At 43.0% G+C, this 14,975-nt stretch overlaps 1 protein-coding gene across 3 annotated transcripts in view; it reads left to right on the top strand.

Moving 5' to 3' along the window:
* Window positions 1-14,975, top strand: part of LOC148346329 (estrogen-related receptor gamma-like) — a 57,428-nt gene that overhangs the window by 18,768 nt on the left and 23,685 nt on the right. For all 3 annotated transcript variants that reach the window (XM_088324736.1, XM_088324735.1, XM_088324734.1), the window contains one exon: window positions 14,386-14,589. In XM_088324736.1, coding sequence (XP_088180862.1) covers window positions 14,399-14,589 — 191 coding nt within the window. In that variant the 5' untranslated portion in view covers window positions 14,386-14,398. The remainder of the gene's footprint in view (window positions 1-14,385; window positions 14,590-14,975) is intronic.

Below are 14,975 nucleotides of genomic sequence, written 5' to 3'. Positions count from 1 at the left end.
GCCCGCGAAACATTACAAAATGAAGCACAATAGAACAATGAGTTGAAGTTTTAAATACAGCCACTTGATGTCGCCAAAGCCAGGTGCCACCCACAAAACAACTGTAGCGGCCTCTCTTTCTTCCTCTCATTTTATGTCTTTTTCATGCTGTCTTATTTTCTTCTCAATTTTCACTCTCTCTTTCTATCTCTTTCTTGCTTTCACTCTCTTCTTTCTCACCCTCTCTTTTTATTTCTGTCTTTTGCTCTTTTTTGTCCTCCCTTTCTCTTTTTTTTCTCTCCCTCACTCTTTAGCCATGGCTTTTTTTCCCACTTTCTCTCTTCTGCACTCTTTTTCTTTCTCTCTCCCTCTCTCTCAGTATCTCACTCTCGCTCATTTTCCCTGTCTTTCTCCTCCTCTTCTCCCATTCTTTTATTTGCTTTCTCTCTCCCTTTGTCTCGCTTTCTCCCTTTCTATATCTTACTCTCTTTTTTTTGTATCATTCTTTCTCCTTTTTCTCCCTTTCTATATTGTGCTCTCTTTATTTCTCTCTCCCTTTCCATTGTTTCTCTTTACTTCTCACTTTTTTCCCCTTTCTCTCTTTTTCACCCTCTTTCTTTCGCTATACTGTAATCCCCTGAGATTTTTTTTTTCTAGCATGTGGCCCCGAGCTAAAATGAGTTTGACACCCCTGATCTGGAGGGACAAAAGCATGACCAACTTGGGTGTCGAGGTGCTTAACTTGTTTGGGTGTTTGGGCATTTGGGTTGGCCATGGTCCAACCCAAATTTTACTATTTTTTTCTCTTTTTTTTCTTTTCTTTTCTTTGTTTTTGTGTATGTGGTTTGTCTTGCTGTCGGTCACCCCTCTCGAGGGATATGACCAGGATAGATAGATAGATAGATAGATAGATAGATAGAATAGATATTCTGTAAAACTTTCAATTTCATTTTAAGATTTTGTTTGTTTATCGGAACACATTACACTCTAAAAACAGTTGGGTCAAAAATATCCCAAGTTTGGGTAAAATAAAACATGGACCAACCTGATACTGTTATTATTTTTTACATAATTCTACATAAAACAGTCTTTGTTTTTGTTAAAATGAGAGCCCCAAAAATGAATTCATTTATATTAAACAGTTTGGATCATCTAGTTTTATGACTTGAATGATTTTTTTTTCTTTGAATGTATGTGAAAAATATTTGTAAATGATAAAGATGGAGGGCAGCACGGCGGCTCAGTGGTTAGCACGTGTGCGGCACAGTTCTAAGGTCTTGGGAACCTCCTGTGTGGGTTCAAATCCAGCTCCAGAGTTCCTGTGCGGAGTTTGTATGTTCTCCCCGTGCTTGCGTGGGTTTCCTCCGGGCACTCCGGTTTCCTCCCACATTCCCAAAACATGCATTTCAGGTGGATTGGCCGGTCCAAATTGTCCCTAGGTGTGAATGAGCGAGCGAGTTGTCTGTCCCTGTGTGCCCTGCGATTGGCTGGCAACCAGTTCAGGGTGTCCCCTGCCCACTGGCCGATGATTGCTGGGATGGGCTCCAGCACCCCCGTGACCCTACTGAGGATAAGCGGTGTAGCTAATGAGATGAGATGAAATAAAGATGGGGAAGAACTGATACAAGGTTATAATCTGTGCTTGTACTAGCCATATTTTAAGGTATCATTACTCGAGACAATTGATTACAGTTGGACCTCGCTACTTCGCGGTTTGACGTTCGTGGGTTCAGAGCTTCGCAGGCCTGAAAAAAAATAGTTAAAAAAATATTATAATAATAATATCAATAAAAACATTAAAAAATTAATAATAATGAAAAATATTACATTAAAATGAGAAATTACATTATTTTACAAAATTGTAAAACACAAAGAAATGCACGGATACGCTAAGCATCACGGCCATAAACGCAAGCTCATTGGCCAGCGCTTGCTGAATACTCGACTCCCCATTGGCCCATTCACTACAGTAGACCGCGCTTATCTCGTACGTATACTGTACTGTAATACAGTACGCTTCTCGCCATTACTGTAGTTAGCCTTTGTCTCGCGGTGATTTTTAAAGTTTTTTGAAGTCCTCGTGATGACTCCTAAACGCTCTTCATCCCTCGGTACAGCTTGTGAACCGAAGAAAAAGCGAAAGATGCTAACAATTACCGAAAAAGTGAGTTTATTGGACAAATTGAAAGCAGGAAATAGCTACCCCAGCGTAGCCTGACAATATGGCCTTAACGAATCCACTGTTGGATACATAAAGAAGGAAGAGAAGAACATCCGCAAAACTGCTGCAATATCTTTCACGAAAGATGCCAAAAGGGTTGTAAACACCCAGAATAAGACCATGGTGCGAATGGAAAATGCACTGGTTATTTGGATCCACGAGTGTAGGGCGAAGAAAATCAGCCTGGATGCAAACATAGTCCGAAGTAAGGCTAAGTCTTTGTTTGATGCTATGGCGCCTGAGGGTGTTCAACATGACCGTATTCCATATGGTGTACTGTATTGTACTGTATACAGTGGGGGGGGGGGGGACTGTACTGCAAAAGTTTTTTTTTTTTTTTTTTTTTTTTTCTTGAAGGGGCGTTGCTACTTCGCAGATTTTCACTTTTCGCGGGTGGTTTTGGTCCCCATTCACCACGATAACCGAGGTCCCACTGTATACCTTTTATCTTCTGCCTTTTTATGGTCATTTTATAATCGGGAACTAAAAATAGGAGAAATGATAAATTGCCTACAATTTTCAGTTTTTTGGGTAGGTGCTATTCATGTACTGGTGGTATCAATATCCATGACAGTTCATGATTTAAGCATCAGTCTGAGAAGAAGAATTTTGGTGACATCGATACACTTCATCCCCCCCATGATTTTATTAGTTTATCAATTTCTGCATCCGTCTTTTTAGATTGGACAGCAACGATTGCGGAGGCTGGGTTTTGTTTTCCTGACGTAAACCTTTTGGGGGAAATTATTTCAATTGGAGAATCAATACGAGTTTCCAAAGCAGTCGTGTGGCCTTCGCCGTGACGTGTAGGTTGTAATCTATGGGTCCCAACAGAGATCTATGGGTGCCCAAAATTGGCTCAGGAGGTAGAGCGCTCGTCTTGGGATCAAGACATCGCAGTTCGAATCCCGGCTCCTCCGTGTTACATGTCAAAGTGTCCTTGGGTAAGACACTGAACCCCTAATACCCCCAATAAGCAGTTTAGCGCCTCACATGGCTGCACAGCCGCTATTGGGAAATGTGAAGCACACTGTAAAGCGCTTTGGGAAGTCTTGACTTTGAAAAGCGCTATATCAATGCAGATCATTTCATTTCATTTCAATCATCACACTTGATTGGTAATACAAAGCAGTTATCACTTCAGATTGTTCAGTTCACTAAAATATTTTACATTATACAAAATAATATTGCTGAAATATTAGTCTATATATTCATGCCGTTTTAATCACTTCAGATTTTTCAGTTCATATATTCTTTGTGGATTGCTGTCCCGCCACAGTTGTACTGCCTTCTCAAGGTCCAATTGCAGCAACGGAATTTCCACAGCTAATTTGTGGTTTTCATTGTCGTTGTGCCGAGCCAATGTGCTTTTCGGAAAGTTCGTATTGCGAAATGATTTATGCAATCCAGTTTTTTTGTCTCGCTGGGTGCACGCATCACAGAACATGTAGCCTCCATTATCATCCTCCTCATAGCGTCACCAGGAATATAATCGGGTCCATTTTGGCAGAAAAGTCATTTTCTTGCTAGGAGTATTCTTTTGTTTATCTTTCGTCGAATCGTTCGCTTCAAAACACGTGTTTTCCTTGCCTTCGCGGTCTTCTGAAGAATTTCTCCGCCAATTTTTCGTGCCGGAATGATTGCCGTTGTTACCACTTTCTGCATTATGTTTTGACTTATTACCGACACTGAAGAAATGACCAATTTTTTGTTGATTTGCACTTAATACCAACTGTTTTTACGGAGGCATACTTCTCTTTCACTCGACAACCACCAAAACAATGACGTCATCTCGAAGCAATGAGATCTCGTTTGCCGAGATTGGCGCGAGACCAAAACAACGATGGCGGTTCTGCCTGACGAAAAGTTTGGAGTGCGGTAAATCTTTGTTAAAAAACATGACTGACTTGGGTGCCAAGGTGCCTAACTTGTTTGGGTGTTTGGGCATTTGGGAGCGAGGGAAAAGGAGAGAGGGTGGGGCAAAGAAAGAAAAAGGTAGAGAGGGAGAGAGCGTGAGAAACAAAAGATAAAAAGTCGTGTGAGAGGGGGAAAAGAAAGTGAGACGAAGAAAGAAATCCAAAGAGAAATAGAAAGACAGAAGGGGAGAAAAGAGAATAGAAGGCGCAAAGGGTAGAAAGAGAGAAATAGAAAAGAGAGAATAGGAAAAATGGACACACAGAGAGAAAGAGACAAAGCGCAACAAAGGATGAGAAAAAGAGGGACACATAAAGTGAAAGAGACAGAGACAGAGTGGGAAAAAAAGGTGTGTGAGAGAGAGAGAGATATGAATCCAAGTACAGTGTTTTTGTTCGAGGCACCTGGCTTTGGCAACATCAAGTGGACATATTTCAACCTGCAGCTTGTTTTTCTCTTGCGCTTCTCTGAGTGTCGTCTAGCGGGCCGGATTCAATCCCTAAGCGGGCCTGATCTGGCCCGCGGGCCACCTGTTTCACCTGTGGTGTAAAGCCTCGTCCCGCTCTGCATATATGAGCTGGACCTCAGCATTGATGGGAAGCAGCGTGCAACGATACTGGGAAAAAATTTACTGTCACCAATCGTGTTTTAAGACTCCATATCTTCCTCCCCTTCCACTGGACTTTCTACCTCCTCTCCCTGCCCATCCGGTGAGGTCTTTTGTCCCCATTGTGAGTACGCTCGTTTGAAAGTAAGTGTTGCCTGGTCTCACGTGCGGGTTAATGATCCAAGGCCGTCTTCCCCACTCATTTAAAAAAAAAAAAGAGTCCAGTGTCAAGCAGTGTTCATTTTAGCTGTGAAAAGTGATGGGTCCCGGGGACTCACATGCTCAAAAATCTATGGGTCCCAACAGAGATCTAAAGGGTCCCTAAAATTTAGTCTTATCCAGGTTGAAATTGTAAATTGACAAATATATCATATAAATCTATATATTCATGCAGTTTTAATCATCACAGTTAAATGGTAATACAAAGCAGTTATCACTTCAGATTTTTCAGTTCATATATTCTAGTCACAAGTCACATTTATTTATGACACCCTTAATCACAAAAATGTCTCAAAGGACTGCACACGATTACACAATTACCTGATCTTAAACCAACATGCAGGCAAGGAACAACTTAAAACCTCAGCGTGAGGAAAAAGAGAAACCTTCTTCGTGGTTTGCTGCCCCGCCAAAGTTGTAATGCCTTCTCAAGGTTCAATCCATTATCATCCTCCTCATAGCGTTACCAGGTATATAATTGAGTCCATTTTGGCAGAAAAGTCTTTGCTTGGAGTATTCTTTTGTTAATTTTCTTTCGTCGAATCGTTCGCTTCAACACACGTGTTTTCCTTGCCTCCGCGATCTTCCGAAGAATTTCTCCACAGTTTTTTCAAGCCGGAATTATTGCCGTTATCACTTTTGGCATGATGTTTCGACTTATTACTGACACTGAGGAAATGAGCAATTTTGTGTTGATTTTCACCTTAACTCGACGACAACCGCCACAACAATGACTTAATCACGAAGCAACGAGATCTCCTTGGCCGAGATCGGCGAGCGGACGAAAAACTCGAACCGCGAGACCAAAACAACAATGGCGGATCTGCCTGACTCAAAGTTTGGAGTGCGGTAAATCTTTGTTTAAACAAAGTAATCGGGTAATAATGACAATTTTGTGTCGAAAAAGTTGCGTCTCGGGGACGCACGTTGATTCGACACTGCGTCCCCAGCAAAAATCATGCGTCTAGGACGCAGGGACGCCGGCAAACCAGAACACTGGTCAAGGAAAAGTGTGCTTGCTTTGATTTACAGCCCCAGCAGCCACGTCATCTTTCGATAGGCTTTTATGGTGACGATCACACGATCTCTTAATGCCATTTCATTAGCGGAGCAAAATTGTTCCGCTTTTTAATGGCGAGCGCCTGCACGTATTCGTCACTCCGCGCTCGACAAGCCAATACAGATACCTGTGATGGATCGCCAAGGTTACGGGCGAGTCCTTTTAAAAGTCGGCAGCGTATTGTTTTTTTATAGTCTCAAAGTGGATTGGAAAAGGATGAGCGATGGAATCATTCCGGGATGAAATATGCTATAAGAACGGAATCTCTTTTTTTGAGTACTGGAGGATTTTTTATTTCATTTAATTGACTATAAGGGATTTAATGTATTTTCCGCACTATAGGGCGCACCGGGTTATAGGGCGCTCCCCCCAAAAATAGTTTTTTGTCATATATTTTCTAAACATAAGGCGCACCGGATTCTAAGGCGCTACAATGGGAACGTCGACAAAACAGTCAGATGGTTCAGTCCAACTGATTACCCCCTTAACATTCCCAAAGCTTGCAAAGAAGCAAATACGTGTCATAGACACGTGCGGATGCGGTGTCCGTACGATGTCACTCAAATGCGTCATTTCAAATATCATTCGGAAGGTTAATGTCTTGGAATTCAAGAAATGCCAACCATTCCTTAGTTTCTATTTTCTTTTTCGCTCGCAACTTTACTGCGCATATGACAATAAACACTTGGAATTGAGTTGAATTCACTCAACTCATCACAGCAACATCAAGATCGTTCTAAAACAAGATACCGGGAAAATATAAAGCCGCATAGCTCACCTAAGTTCTCTTACAGCCATCACGTTCAATAATGATACGTAACCATGGTCTTCTTAGAATCGTGAGTGTAGAAAATCCAGGAGAGTAAAATATTTACAAATACAGAACGGTAAAAAATGTTTTATCTATGCCGTAGTGCAACCCAACGTGTGATTCACATTCATCTTTTTCAGCCATTTGCAGGGTTTGTTTCGGCCCTCTAGCCAATCCGAGGCTCCGAATAACTTTAGCCAATAGCGATCGATTCAAATGATGATTGACACATTGGTTAGGAAATCAAACGACGGTATATAAGTCCCAGCATACACCACGGACAACTTCGCCTTCGGGGGAAAATCGAGTCGGCGGCTGCTTGCCTTAGTTGCGAGACTTTGCGACTTAATATTGATCCATATATAAGGCGCACTGTATTATTAGGCGCATGGTCAGCTTTGGAAAAAAATTAAGACTTTTAGGTGCGCCTTATAGTGCGGAAAATCACAGAAAGCTGAAGGTCGCGCCGTTCGAAGTGTAGTCTTGATTCACCCTGGTCATCCTGGAAGGGGGGATACCACTTGTGAGGTCCTTTCTCAAGGTTTCTCTTTTTCCACACGCTGAGGTTTTGAGTTGTTCCTTGCCCGCATGTTGGTTTAAGATCAGGTCATGGTGTCATTGTAATCCTGTGCAGTCCTTTGAGACATTTTTGTGATTAAGGGCGTCATAAATTTTGATAGCGGGGCTCTGACAAGGGAATTAGGCCTTGTTTTGATAAAAGCTCGGCATTGCTATGAGCTGATAAGCTTTCTTGTTGTGAGCCCTCCTATTAAGTCTTAAATGTCCCGAAATGTTACTCCCATCCTTCCTTTTATTGCTCTTTTACAATTTTGACATTTTTCTCAGTGAATTGATAACTTTCATAATGTAAATGTAAATGGTCTGCATTTATATAGCGCTTTTCAAGTCAATGAAGACCTCCCAAAGTGCTTTACAATGTGCTTCACACGTACCCATTTACACACACACTCACACACCAATATTCCTATAAAACACAGGTGTCAAACAGGCGGCCTGCGGGCCAGATCAGGCCCGCCAAGGCATTGGATCCGGCCCGCGAGACAACACTCAGGGAAGCACAAGAGAAAAACAAGCTGCAGGTTGAAATATGTCAACTTGATGTTGCCAAAGCCAGTTTCTTCTCATAAAGACACTGTACTTGTATTTATTTTTCTCTCTGTCTCTGTCTCTGTCTCTCTCTGTCTCTCTCTCTCTCTCTCTCGCTTTCGCTCTCTCGCTCTCGCTCACTCTCTCTCTCTCTCTCTTTTTCTCTCTCTTTTTCTCTCTCTCTCTCTCTCTCTCTCTCTCTCTCTCTCTCTCTCTCTCTCTCTGTGTGTCTCTGTGTCTCTCTCTCTCTCTCTCTCTCTGTGTGTGTGTCTCTGTGTCTCTCTCTCTGTGTCTCTTTTTCTCTCTTTTCTCTTTCTTCATACCGTTCGCGCTCTTTTCTCTTTTCTCTCCTTCTGTCTTTCTATTTCTCTTTGGATTTCTTTCTTCCTCTCCCCTTCTTTTCCCCCTCTCTCATGACTTCTCTTATCTCTTTTGTTTCTCACGCTCTCTCCCTCTCTCTTTTTCTTTGTCCCGTCCTCTCTCCTTTTCCCTCCCTCTTTCTCTTATTTCTTTATCTCTCTTTTTCTCTTTAATCTACTAGTCCGGCCCTTGACAGAATGTTTGTTCTATCGTGTGGCCCCCCCGAGTTAAAATGAGTTTGACACCCCTGGTGTAGTGGAACTGAAAACGAGTGCTACAAAGCTCAAGGAAAAATACAATCGACTGCAACTCAAAGTGGTGAAATTGCACAATTTTCCTTTCTTTTGCTTTGTTTTTGGGGTTACCTGAAGCAGCAAGACGGCGTCATCTCACAGTCTAAATGCCCTCAGGGTGGTTTTGTGTTGCCAGTTGGTTCTTATTTTCTTATGCAAACACCTTCCAAGACTATTATCGAATGGGGATAAACATTTATCACCAATTTTATCAAGTTTCTTCTTCTTTCTTCTTCTTCTATATGCATGATTGAGTGTGTGTCTGCGGCTTTTGGAGACGGCGGTAAAAAAAAACAACAACAAAAAACCAGCAGATCGCTTTTGCCAAGCAAATGACTTGCGGTCCACGCGGCTTTGATTTACATGGCAGGAAGGAGATGGACGCACTTTACGAGTGACAGACAGCCCAGTTTTTATTCCGAGCGGGCCCGACGACAAAAGCTCGCATGCCGAAACGTGTCGAGGGTGTTTATGAAGGCGTTGCGCGTTCGACGTTTTCCCAATCACGGGAATGCTTTTTATTTTTACTTCCGCACGTGAAGGACTGACGCCAGAATGCACCAGCTGCCGCTCTCTTACATGACATACTACCAGTGTTCATTTTAGCTGTGAAAAGTGATGGGTCCCGGGGACTCTATGGGTCCCAACAGAGATCTATGGCTCCCCAAAATTTAGTGTTATCGCGGTTGAAATTGTAAATCGCCGACAAATACATAATACAAATCCATATTTTCATTCCGTTTTAATCATCAGTTAATTGGTAATACAAAGCAGTTATCCCTTCAGATCTTTCAGTTCATATATTCTTCGTGGTTTGCTGTCCCGCCACAGTTGGAATGCCTTCTCAAGGTCCAATCCATTATCATCCTCCTCATAGCGCAGGGGTGTCAAACTCATTTGAACTTGGGGGCCACACGATAAAACAAACATTCTGTCGGGGGCCGGACTAGTACATGAAAGAGAAAGAAAAAGAGAGATAAAGAAATATGAGAGAGAGGGAGGGAAAAGGAGAGAGGGTGGGACAAAGAAAGAGAAAGAGGGAGAGCGCGTGAGAAACAAGAGATAAAAAGTCATGAGAGAGGGGGGAAAAGAAAGGGAGCATAGGAAATAAATCCAAAGAGAAATAGAAAGACAGAAGGAGAGAAAAGAGAAAAGGAAGCGCAAAGGGTAGGAAGAGAGAAAGAGAAAAGGAAAAAAGTTAGAGCAAAAGAAGTTAAAAAGACACAGAAAGAGAAAGAAACAAAGAGCAACAAAGGAAGAGAGATACAGAGAGTGAAAGAGACAGAGACAGAGAGTGGAGGAAAAGAGAGAGAGAGAGAGAGAGAGAGAGAGAGAGAGAGAACAATAAATACAAGTACAGTGTCTTAGTGAGAGGCACCTGGCTTTGGCAACATCAAGTTGACGTATATCAACCTGCGGCTTGTTTTTCTCTTGCGCTTCTCTGGGTGTTGTCTCGCGGGCCGGATTCAATCCCTTAGCGGGCCTGAACTGGCCCGCGGGCTGCCTGTTTGACACCTGTGTCATAGCGTCACCAGGAATAGAATTGAGTCCATTTTGGCAGAAAAGTCCTTTTCTTGCTAGGAGTATTCTTTTGTTTATCTTTCGTTGAATCGTTGGCTTCAACACGCGTGTTTTCCTTGCCTTCGCGGTCTTCCGAAGAATTTCTCCGCCGTTTTTTCGTGCCGGAATGATTGCCGTTGTTACCACTTTCTGTGTTGTTTCGACTTATTACCGACACTGAAGAAATGACCAATTTTTTGTTGATTTGCACTTAATACCAACTGTTTATACAGAGGCATACTCCTCTTTCACTCGACAACCACCAAAACAATGACGTCATCTCGAAGCAACGAGATCTCGTTTGCCGAGATCGGCGGAAGACCAAAACAACAATGGCGGATCTGCCTGACGAAAAGTTTGGAGTGCGGTAAATCTTTAATTTGGTGTCAAAAAAGTTGCAACCCGGGGACGCACATTGATTTGACACTATGCGTCCCCAGCAAAAATCATGCATCTAGGACGCAGGGACGCCGGCAAACCAGAACACTGTACTACGCATATAACAATAGTTGTGTCATTTTCTCTTTTTTCCCTATAGCTTTCCAACAATATTTTCTATGTTCAGTAATACCGACATTACCTCGCTGGTTCACTCTTATACAGGAAAAAAAATTCAAGATTGGGGAAAAAAAAATTCCAACCGATGCTTCCCGCACCACCAAGAAACATTTGACAGCCAAAATTCATGCCGATTGGCTGTTTAATCGAATTTTGCAGAATTACTATCGAATTAGTCTAATTAGTCTTGTCGAGCTTCCCATCTCTCATTCTCTGATCTGGTCCCCCGTCTGTCTCTGTTTTCCCCCTCCATCTTCCGTGTTCCGTCCCTTTGACACGTCAGGGCATCTGCCCCTCCCATGGGGCGTGCTGTTTCCTCCCATGGGTGTGCTGACTCCTCCCTGGGGGGGGCCAGGTGCCAACGTCACCTCCTCCTCACCGGAAGACGCCGCTACGTCAAGAGGACTCACAACAAGAAAGCTTACCAGAAACCTCATCTCCGTTTCCCGCGTCACCCCTTGTCCTCATTCTCATTTTTCTGTAAACATAATTCTTGTCCAGGCCACACTGACCCTAAGCCTTCCCTGTGAAAAATCCCCACTGCATTCAGCAAAATGTAATTTGTATTATATTAAATCCCTTATAGTCAATTAAATACAATAAAAAATCCTTCAGATTTAGGCCCGAACAAGATTCTAACTCGACCAAAAACACCTTTCCTCCTCCCGAGTCCTCAAAAATAAAATATGACAGTTTGAGTTTGCTTCAGCACGGCAGTGCAGTGGTTAGCGCGTGTGCGGCACAGTTCTGAGGTCATGAGATCGAACATCCTGTGTGGAGTTTGCATGTTCTCCCCGCGGGTTACGTGGGTTTGCTCCAGGCACTCTGGTTTCCTCCCACATTCCAAAAACATGCATGTCAGGTTAATTGGCCGGTCCAAATTGTCCCTAGGTGTGAATGAACGAGTGAATAATTGTCCCTAGGTGTGAATGAACGAGTGAATAATTGTCCCTGGGTGTGAATGAGCGGGTGAGTAATTGCCCCTAGGTGTGAATGAGCGAGCGAATTGTCTGTCCCTGTGTGCCCTGCGACTGGCTGGCAACCAGTTCAGGGTGTCCCCTGCCCACTGCCCGAAGATTGCTGGGATGGGCTCCAGCACCCCCGCGACCCTACTGAGGATAAGCAGTGCAGATAATGGATCAAGGTAATTTGTCAGGCTCGGGTTTAATACCCGCAGGTCGGGTTGGATGTTTTTTTAGGCCAAATCTTACCTCTACAACGAATGCTTCCCGCACTACTGTGCGTTTTGGTCATTTGGAGTCTCTGTAGTTTGTATTCCTCATTGTGCCTTTTAGCACTTGTTCTTGGTTGCAAATTCCTGTGGTTAAATATTACACCAAGTTTCAAAATGACACAATGCTTCAATTGATTCCTGTTCAGTTTGTTAAAGGATTTGATTTTTTCTAACCCTTTCCTCTTGTAAAATGAAAAACAAACATGATTGGAATGAGAAAAATATATTTTTAAAGATTTTCTTACCAAGATGAGAAACAACATATTCTTACCATTTGAAGGATGAGACGATCTTTCTAATTTTTTTTCTCAATTTTTGTTATTTCCTCTCCAAAAAAGTTTGATTTTGTCTTTTTCTTTCTTTCTTTCTTTCTTTTTCTTTCTTTCTTTGCTTTTTTTTCTTTCTTCTTTCTTTTTTTCTCTTTTTCATTTTTTTCCATCTTTCTCTTTTTTCTTTCTCTTTAATCTACTGTATATTGTTGCAAATGTATTTTCTCTTCATTCCAAGAACCCAACTGCTCCGCAGTTCTCATTTAGGCTATATATTTTTTTCTAATTTTGAAGGTCTCCCTATTTAAGTGTCCCGCGTGCATTTCCCTGAATTTGTTTGCGCGTTTCCCCTCTGAAAACAAAGAAGTCTTGCGGCTCGCCACAGTTTTTGCATCGTGCGGTGGATGAGAAACGGACGCTTGGATGGATGAGCGCATGAATGAATTCTGTCCTGCTAAAGTGACGCCTAGTTATGACACCAAAGGCTTTTATTTTGAAGGTCTGACTTGTGTCTTGCAAAAAAAGCCAGTTCCATTCCTTGACTAAGTATCATACAGGCTGCCTGGAATTTTTTTGTTACTTTTTTTGTTACTTTTACTTAGAAATCCTTTTATGAGCAATGTTCCCTCTAAGCTGCGTGTGTGCGCAATTGCGCACTACCCAGAGCTTTTCCGTGCACAAGAAAATCTAGCCGGCTCACAAAAATCAGGGCTCCAAATTGCTAATTAGGAAGCGAATTAAGTCAAAGTGACAGTGCATGAAGGTAAAAATACACGGGTACCCCTGACGCTGTGTTCTAAATGCGGTATTTTGAAGTCAATGTCGAAGTAGAACGAAGTTGAGTCAAGTCAGTAGAGTATGTCAAGAACCGGCTCCTTCGGCTCGGCTCAGTAAAGAGAACCGGCTATTTCGGGTCCCGAACGGCTCTTCAGGTTGTTTTTCATTTGCTCTTTCTTTTTACCAATTCTCTCTTTACTCCCTCTCTCTCTCTCTCTCTCTCTCTCTCTTGCCTTCCCCTTCTCTCTTTCTCTCCTCCTTTCTTTTTCTCTTTCTAATTCTCTTTTGATTTCTTTCTTTCTCTTTCTCATTTTTCTCTCACTCTATCTGTCTCTTTTTCTCTTTCTTTGTTCTTTTTTGTCTCTTTCTGTCTATTTACCTTCTTTTGCTCTCTCTTCGTTTTTTTCCTTTACTCTCTTCCTCTCTGTCTCTTGCTTTCCCCTTCTGTCTTTCCCCTTTCTCTCTTTCTCTCCTTCTCTCTTCTCTCCTCTTTTTCTCTCTATCTATTTCTCTTTGGATTGCATTCCTTCTCTTTCTTTCTCCCTCTCTCACTATTTCTGTCTCTCTCTCTCTCTCTCTCCCACCCCTGTTCTCCCACTCTGTCTCTCTCTCTCTCTCTTTTCCACCCCTTTTCTCCCACTCTCTGTCTCTGTCTCTCTCTCTCTCTCTTTTCCATCCCTTTTCTCCCACTCTCTGTCTTTGTCTCTCTCTTTCTTTTCCACCCCTTTTCTCCCACTCTCTGTCTCTCTCTCTCTCTTTCTTGTCCACCCCTTTTCTCCCTGTCTCTGTCTCTCTCTCTCTCTCTCTCTCTCTTTTCCACCCCTTTTCTCCCACTCTCTGTCTCTCTCTCTCTCTCTCTCTCTCTCTATTCCACCCCTTTTCTCCCACTCTCTGTCTCTGTCTCTCTGTCTTGCTCTCTCTCTCTTTTCCACCCCTTTTCTTCCACTCTGTCTTTGTCACTCTCTCTCTCTCTCTCTTCCACCCCTTTTCTCCCTCTCTCTCTCTTTCTTGTCCACCCCTTTTCTCCCTGTCTCTGTCTCTCTCTCTCTCTCTCTCTTTTCCACCCCTTTTCTCCCACTCTCTGTCTCTCTCTCTCTGTCTGTCTCTCTCTCTCTCTCTATTCCACCCCTTTTCTCCCACTCTGTCTCTGTCTCTCTCTCTCTCTCTCTCTTTCTCTTTTTTCTCCCACCTTCTCTACCTATCTTTCTCTTATTTCTTTCTCTTTTTTTTCTTTCTCTCAAATCTACTAAACCGGCCCCCGAGAGAATGTTTGTTCTATCGTGCGGCCCCCGAGTTCAAATGAGTTTGACACCCCTGATCTAGTGCATTTTATTGCCCATAGAAACCAGGTTAGAATGATAGTGATCTTTCATTTTAAAAGCGAGGCTCAATTTCTTGATGTTTGTTCTCTTGCAGACACCTGGAGAAGATGTCGGTGAGGGGCCTGGACCCTCCGTGTTCCACGCCCATCAAACTGGAGCCGTCCAGCCCCAGCTCGTCGCAGGGTGACGCCAGCCCGGCCGGATCTTCCTCGGACACCAACTCCAGCTTTGGCCCCCCCACCAAAGGCCACACTCGCACCAAGGAGCTAGGCTCCTCTCATAATATCGTCCCAATCAGGTGCCTTTCTTTGGTTAGGTCACAACCAATGTTGCCTCTAATTGCGCACTACCAGGAGCTTTTCCGCGCACAAGAAAATCTAGCCGGCTCACAAAAATCAGGTTTCCAAATTGCTAATTCAGAAGCCAATTAAGTCAAAGTTACAGTGCATGAAGGTCAAAATACACGGGTTCCCCTGACGCTGTGTTCTAAATGCGGTATTTGGAAGTCAAGGTCGAAGTAGAACGAAGTTGAGTAAAGTCGGTAGAGTTTTTCGAGAACCGGCTCTTTCGGCCTGGCTCACTATAAGGAACCGGCTCATTCGGGTCCTAAACGGCTCTTCAGGTTGTTTTTGCTTCTTTCATCCCAACATGACCAAATATTATGTACAATTATGCACAAAATGA

This window comes from Urocampus carinirostris, chromosome 20 (genome assembly GCF_059441175.1).
Source record: "Urocampus carinirostris isolate Australia breed hairy pipefish chromosome 20, RoL_Ucar_1.0, whole genome shotgun sequence".
NCBI classification, from domain to species: domain Eukaryota; kingdom Metazoa; phylum Chordata; class Actinopteri; order Syngnathiformes; family Syngnathidae; genus Urocampus; species Urocampus carinirostris.
The sequence above is the reverse complement of the archived record's forward strand: the minus strand, read 5'-3'. Positions and strand labels throughout refer to the sequence as shown.